This window comes from Rattus rattus, chromosome 4 (assembly GCF_011064425.1).
Source record: "Rattus rattus isolate New Zealand chromosome 4, Rrattus_CSIRO_v1, whole genome shotgun sequence".
NCBI lineage: Eukaryota > Metazoa > Chordata > Mammalia > Rodentia > Muridae > Rattus > Rattus rattus.
In genome coordinates this window covers 29,208,835-29,216,627 of record NC_046157.1, presented here as the reverse complement: position 1 = coordinate 29,216,627, position 7,793 = coordinate 29,208,835, and the positions used below count along the sequence as shown (strand labels likewise).

Here is a 7,793-nt window from a genome sequence, read left to right as displayed (position 1 = left end):
AGAGCCCACAGTGATGCACGGTGCAAACCATATTTCTGTGGGATCTTCAGGAAAACATGGAAATGAACACATTTTGTTTTTCACGAATGAAAACGGGAGTTATCCGGAGTGTGTTATGACTGGCGACTCATTGACTAAGAATGGGGGCAGAGGTGTAAAGGCAGGCAGGGGAACCAGAAAGTTTTACAATGAAAATAAGGGAAGGCTTCAGGCAGGCTCTGCTTGGGTCCTCCTCACAGAAACACCAAGGGCTGGCTTGTAGTCATGTAGCTCATGTTGGGCAGCATACCTGACCTCTTCTGATGGACCTATGTTGAAATCAGGACAAAGGCCAACTGACATACTGTACCAAAACCTAGTGTCTGCATTACTTACTGCCAAGGTCATGGTTTGACCTTTCCTTCAGTCTCTGCTCCACACTTTGTCCCTGCATTTCCTTCAGACAGGAGCAATTCTGGGTTAAAGATTTGGAGATGAGTGGGTGGCCCCATCCCCCAACAGGGGACCTCTAGTTATGGCCTATTATCCAACTTCTAGATATGGCCTCTATAGATTCTCCCTCCCCTTTGTTGGGCATTTCAGCTAATTTCATCCCTGTTGGGTCCTGGGAGACTCTTGCTTTCCCACCATCTGGGACTCACTGGTGGCTACCCCCAGCTCCCCATCCCCAGTCATATGTCTTCTATTACTCCATTTTCTGGTATACAGGTCACCTATGTTGATTTCAAATAAATCCTTTTTATTCAGCACTAATGTCGTACAATGGTGAAAGGATCTTTTCAGTTGCAGCTAATCATATAGTTGTTCTCTGTGGAACAAACCCCCAAACTCCAGACAGAAGGATGATTTTTATCTTGTTTGTCCAAAGGGATGTGTTGAAGTGAAGAAATGTCGAAGAATGCGAAGATCTACAATGGCAGCTCAGGCGAAGGGCTTGTGGAGACCATATCTGTGTTCTACCCTACTCTGATACACCAAAAAAATATACATTTTTCAATACCATCTAATCGCATAACCGTTCTCAGTGGATCAATGTCAAATTCCAGACGGGCAAAACCTTGAAGGATCCTCTGAAAGGTCATAGCTCCCTTTACATACCTACAAAGCCACCGTGTGGAAGAATTAGCTTCATTCCTGTGGCTCTAGAGGGCAAAACTAGTGCAAGCGAGTGGGGGAGGGGGGGCAAATTCCAGCTGAGAGTATGAATTATCTTTCTAATAAAGAGATGCTAGACCGCAAAAGAACACACGGCCCTGCAAAGGAGCTGATCCCCAGGTCTCATAAAGTTTGCGACGGATTTTCCGTCTCAAAGCCTGTTCCAACTGGTCACTGCGGCAAGCCTCAAAGGCCTTCAGAAATTTCAAGTTTATTAAATTTCATTAAGTGTTGGGAGAAATTGCATAAATATTCTCAATGCTACACTTGGAAGATTGAGGGAGAAAGATTCCAAGGTCAAAATCAGTCTGGATTATGTAGGAAGACTCTGCCTCAATACAATATCAAATTAAATTGAACCAAAAAAAAGTGCTATTTAGAATCCTGAAAATTTCTTCTAGAATCTCAAAGAAAATATTGCCGAGCTAAACGGCACAAAAGGCTGGGATGGAAAACAATGATATCTGTCTAAATCTGGTCTCTCAAACTTCCGGAAGCAGTCTTCAAACCGAGCTGGGGACTGTTCTCTTGACCGTATCTATATTTTGTAACTGTATATATTTACATACGTGTACATATGGCAGGGGCACGATGACGTGAGTCTCTCCTCGGAGAGCGAGAGCAATAAAGAAATAGGCCAGGTGTCTGAGAAGGGCTTCTGTGCGAGCAGGGCGGGTAGCCAGTGACATTTCACACCTGCGAGAGTCCTGCTGGAAGCGACTGTAAAATCGAATTGGTGCATCCTCTTGAGAGGGGCACTCTCTTTTGCTTTCTATTCGCTTGCCTGCAGCTAGAGCGCACTTTCGTTTGCCGTGCACCTGATTTCCTCCTTGATGGCTGGTCACACCGATTCTTCTAGCCTAGCAGCTACTTCTCTGAGGGGTTGGTTTGTCGTTGGTGGTTTGAGGTTGAGAGGAAAGAGATCAGTGAAATTTTTTTTCTGAGTGAGTGGAAGGTTTTCAGCGATGAGAAAGGGGAGACTTAAAAGTGGAAGGGGAAAGCATCCTTCCCTGGCCCCCACGCCTCCCGTTGCCCCTACTCCACACGCGTGACCTTCTTTGGAGACCCCAGGTGGCACATCAGTATTTGATCTGCTCCTCTCCAGCGCGCTGAGGGCGTTGGGCGGCGGGGCTGGCCACACACCACCCTGCTGCTGAAGCGGGCACCCAGCGCCACAGGCAGCTTCGGAAGGACCATCTCCGTGCTCGCCCCTTCCTCGGGCTGCTTGTGTTTCGGGGGCCTCCCGGAGCGCGGCGCCCATCATGCTCGACTGCCCGCGGCTGGCGCTGCTCTGCGCGCTGCCCTGGCTCCTACGGGCGGCGGTCCCTGGCCACGGGGCAGAGCCCCTCAAGCGGTCGGCAGAGCTGCCCCGCAATCCGCGCGACCCGGCCAGGGGAGCCGATTTCGATCGCGTCTACAGCGGCGTGGTGAGTCTCAGCACCGAGAACATCTACTCCTTCAACCACACCAGCCATCCTGGCCAGGTAAGAAGCTCGCTCCCTCGGCTGACCCCAACTTTCGAGATCGCCGAGCCCCCTCCCAGGTACCTGCAGCTGCTCGGGAGACTTCAGGGGACTAGGAAACCCTCTCTCTACCTCTCCCCTTTGAGGCAATCGCTGCCTTGCCCCAGCCTTGGCAGCAGCTTTGGGCACCGCTCTGCTTCACCTCGTGCCCACCCCGGCCTGGTCGCTGCCATTCCTGGGCTTTGCAGAGGCGCGGGGACCCGCATCCTCTGCGGATCCTGGCTCAGGCTGGGCCTTTCTCCGGGAAGTCTGGATGGCTATGTTCATGGGAGGAAGGAGGAGGGCGGGGGAGGATAAACCTGTTCCTAATCTCCTGTGGACCCTTCTGTTTAATGACACCTCCAGGAAGCAGAGGTGCTCAGAAATGCACGTGAAAATGAGTTGGTCTCTGCTACTGTCACCACACTGGGTGCTTGTTTTAAAAAAAGCTGAGTCCAAGACGTTGTCACCGCGATGCTCAGGTGATCTGCCCAGGCTCTGAGTATAAATAAGGGTGGAAATGTGTGTGAAAGTTCTGTACACAAGAGTTGTAGTGAGACAAGCAGGAAGGAGAATGATTTCAGCAGCCATGCCTCTGACTTATCTGGTTATATAACGTAAGACAGTAAATATAATTCACATTTTCCTTCAAATAAAATACCTTTAAGAGGGGTGGCTCTCCAGTGTACCTGCTTCTCTCTTTACTACCGGTATAGATGTGTTTATGCAGCCTTCGCTATGCCCTACACTTCGGGGCATTTCAGAACCAGATGATTAGAATTCCCCTATACTTTTCCATCCCTGACTGTCATTCAGGGTCACAGTTCAGAAACTTCCTTCCTTAAGCATGTCATTAGTCTTTAATGCCTTTCTGCTGTGCGGACTGAGAAAGTGCCCCAAGTTTTCCCATCTCATAGCTCGCATCCAATCCTATGGCACTGTCTTCCTGACAGCAGAGTCCTCGCACTGCCAGACCTCCTGAGGCAGTGGAGTTGCTGGGTGTAAAGCCATTCCATCACGAACAGAGGAGAGGGGGCAGTTTTTATTTTCATATCCCACACAAGAGACTCGTGACCGCCCAGTGTGGGAGGCCCACGAGCTGCCGATATGTTGCACAAAAGATAGATTCCTGACCCTGTGGTTTCCAGGAACTAGATGAGATCTTGAAACCCCCAGAGTCTCTAGAGTACATGGCCTGCTTCGTCTAAAAATCAAATAGCAAAGAAAATCATCACAGGCATTGGTGTTTCTTACAGTTCTGCTGAGAGACAAATGAGTCGCTTTATTTTTTTTTTCTTTCTCTCTTCTTTCCTTTAAGGTTTATTTTGTTTTTATTGTATCTGTATGTGTGTATGCATACCACATGCTCCTGTGGTGCCCACAGAGGCCAGAAGAGGGCGCCAGACCCCCAGAAACTGCAGTTACAGGCCCTTGTGAGCTGCTGTGTGTGGTGGGAACTGAATGCATGTTCTCTGGAAGAGCCTGTGTGTGCTCTTAACTGCTGGCCCCTCCTCAAGCTTGCTTGCCGAGACAGAGTGTCTCTATTTTAGACCAAGCTGGCCTCAAACGTATCATCCTCTTCCTCAGTGCTGAGATTACAGGCATGTACTGTCTTCTGGAAGGCTAACTGCTGGTTTGCTTGTTTCGATTTTTGTTTTAGTTTTGTTTGATTGGTTTGGTTTGAGTTTAGAACTATGAAAATTCCTCTACTGGACACAGATTGAGCTTTCCTGCTTGACTTTCCTTGGATTCTTGAGATTGTGAGGGGAAAGGGCATGGCAATACTGCTCAGTATTTCACAGCTTTATAAAATGTTCTCTGCAAAACTAAATGAGAAAACGAGTAAACGCCTAAAGAATAGTTAAGATGAAGTTAAATAAGGCAAATACATATTGGAAAAATACTTCCTTTTGTCCTTCCTATTTTGCATGTATGTATATCAAAGTGCTCTTTGTTTATGAGACAATGGTGATCATTTCAAAACCATTCAGACATAGTACAATAAAAGTCAACAACAGGGGTTAGAGACCTGGTTCAGTGGTTAAGAGCACTGACTGTTCTTCCAGAGGTCCTGAGTTCAATTCCCAGCAACCACATGGTGGCTCACGACCATCTGTAACGGGATCTGATGCCCTCTTCTGGTGTGTCTGAAGGGAGTGACAGCATGCTCCTACACATTAAAGACAAAAAGTTAACAGCAGTAAGCAATCCTTAGAATGTTTACTGATATGCTTCTTGAAAACAAAGTTGATAAGCATGGGTCCGACAGATTTCAAATATTTTAATGACAGCATACATTAATATGTGTGTGTGTATGTGTGTTTGAGACAAGTTTTTAATAATCATTTTTTACTTTTTAGTCTGGGAAATTTACCTCCCCTTCTCCCAGTCATATCACTGTTGCTTTCTCCAGATGAGCATTCTCTCTGTCCATCTGACTGAGCTATTGTTACTCTGGGTTCCTACTCATGACCTCCTCCCTCCTTGGTTTGCTTCCCTTCAGTAGCTCCTCCCTCTTTTCTTACACCATGACAAGGTCTGCAACAGAATTTTACTGAAGATTTGGAATAGCAGGAGCGATTACTGCACAGCATAGGACAGGGGGTAGGTTAAACCAGAGATCTGCAACACTGTACTAAGTAGCAATGTCCCATGGGGGGGGGTCTGAAGGATTTTGAGGGAGTTTCTCTTTCTTCCCAACTCTGATCTGACCATCTTCTTGGCCACTCCCTCTCCCCACAGTCCCACCGATTTTCATGATCGTCCCACATTGAACACTGTTTTAACCTCCATTTCCAACTCCAAACTGACTGAGAAGCTGAATAGAGATCTGTGGTGTCTGGAGGAGGAGCTTGGATAATGGTTTCCCCTAACCCCAGACGTGTGTTGGTAAGGCAGGGTTCCCTCTAGTTTGGAGTCATTTCCCACTATCCCTCTTCAGTCAAGATTTTGGTCTGGAAAGAAAAGAGTGTCTAGTTTTTGTTTTTGAAGTTTCTTATCTTTTGTTCTTTTTTTTTTTCAGTCCGTTCTTGTTTGTTGTTTTCCCTTTATCTTGAAGAGGAAAGTTTGTATTAAATTTGGGCCTTGGTGAGGTGAGGAGGGGCAAGACCGTTTGCTCAGAGCCTTTCAATCAGCCACTGCCTCTCTTTACCCCATAGAATGGTTTCACCGGGTTACACTAGCTGAACTCAGCAGCAGGAAACGTCTGATATGCCTTGAGGCAGGGACTCATGGAAATATAAAGTTGACATTTAAAAAAAAAATCACTGAAAGGATGGACTGACCAGTTTAAAGACAAATATTGGAGGCAGTGGTTAAAGGTTCAGGTTCGGCAAGGTAGGATTCATTTCATTTCCCTGGGGTGAAAGTTTCCCAAGCCTCCCTTGACTGGGAGCTCGTTACACTGAGCAAACAGGTCCAAAACCACAGGGCCCAGTCAACCAAAAGGAAATCACCTTGCAAGAAAGTGACTAGGGATATGGTGACTGGGACAAGGACACAAACACAAGTCTACAAGGAACTGAGAACACCCTCGTGGAAACTGGAAGGAACTAATTTATGTTCCTGGGGCCGTCTCATCATCAGAAATCCTTACATAAAAGTGTAACTGGTACGAGGCAGGCTGTCTTTTCTGAGGGTTGTCAGGACAGAATTCCGCATTGGCCATAGCACTTCAGAGCTTTTTCAAAACATCCCTTTTGTTTGCTAAGCTGAAGCAAAAATCTCTTTTTGTAATCTCTCCCCAGCTATTCCCTTAAACCAGCATACAAAGTAACATGTTTCTTTGTGTTGCTTTTCAAACTTAATTTTGTTGGGGTTGATCCTTCTCCTGCTTTTCCCCCATTTCCTGGCTGAACCCCAACCCTGCCCTCGGATTCTATAGTCCCCTGTCTTCTTTTCCTACTTCCATATGGCGTATTCTGTTACCCCTCCTCCTCCTTTAAAATCTCTTTTTCTCTTTTATGGTCACAGTTAAAAGAATGAGCCCTGGTGAACACTCTCTTGGAGAATCCTGAGAGGCTCTAGGACAAAAAGGCATTGTTCACCACGGGGCTTCTGATGGGGCTCTGACACCTTTATACTTTCATGAACTATACCTACATAAGCACACACATAAAAACTAAAATCTTGGACACGTGTATGGAAAGATAATGCTGCTCTTGTCTTTCTAAGCCTGAGTTACTTTTCTTAATGTAATATTTTCCAGCTCCACCCATTTTTCTGCAAGCTTCATAATTTCATTTTTCCTTACCTCTGAATAAAATTTCATTGTGTATATGTACATGTTCACTAGCAGTTGTTCTGCTGATGAGGGTCTACTATGACTCCATTTCCTTATTGTGAGTAGAGCATCTGTGAGCATGGGTGTGCATGTTCTCCACCTACAATATGGAGTTCTTTAAATATATGTCCGGGAGCGGTATAATTGGGCCCTGTGATAGTTCCGTACTGATCTCCATAATGGCTGCCCATTCTGAAGTCACAGCAACAGTGAGTAAAGGCTCCTCTCTCTCCTGCTCTCTCCAACCTTCTTGCCTTTCTGTTCTTAACAGTAATCATTCGCCTCATGTGACATGGAATTCCAACCTCCGCTTAGAACTGCATTTCTCCAACGGTTGCGGACGTTGGATAATTTATTGGTCGTTTTTGTTTCTTCTTTTGAGAAGTGTCTATTGGTTCATAGCCCATTTATTGACAGGCGGGGCTCATTTTGTGTTTAAATTTTAAAACTCTTTGTATGTTCTACATGCTAACACACCCCCTTCCCCAAGCTCAAGTGTGGATGGCAAACATTCCCTTCTATTCTGTGGATGCCTGTTCCTCTTCTGATAGTTCCCTTCCTGTGCAACCCCTTTTTAATGTAATGCAATCTGGTTTGATGATTCTTAGGGTTATTTTCTGTTACCGGAGTCCCGTTTAAAAAGTTCTACGCCTGTATCTGGAAGTGTTTTCTCTATATTTTCCTTGAGCACGTCTCAGGGTTTGATTTTTGTTGCGTTCTGCAGCTAAATAATCCAGTTTTTATTAACATTATTTGTTGACCAGACTGTCATTTTTTTCAATTATGTTTTTAATGTCTTTTCTAATATCAGTGGTCATAAGATGCATGGGTTCACTTCTGGGTTTTCTATTATG

At 45.9% G+C, this 7,793-nt stretch overlaps 1 protein-coding gene across 2 annotated transcripts in view; it reads left to right on the top strand.

The window, feature by feature from the left end:
• Positions 1 to 1,700: 1,700 nt before the first annotated feature.
• Positions 1,701 to 7,793, top strand: part of Sidt1 (SID1 transmembrane family member 1) — an 89,870-nt gene continuing 83,777 nt past the window's right edge. For both annotated transcript variants that reach the window (XM_032900230.1, XM_032900229.1), the window contains exon 1: positions 1,701 to 2,639. In XM_032900230.1, the coding sequence (XP_032756121.1) occupies positions 2,418 to 2,639 (222 nt within the window). In that variant the 5' untranslated portion in view covers positions 1,701 to 2,417. The remainder of the gene's footprint in view (positions 2,640 to 7,793) is intronic.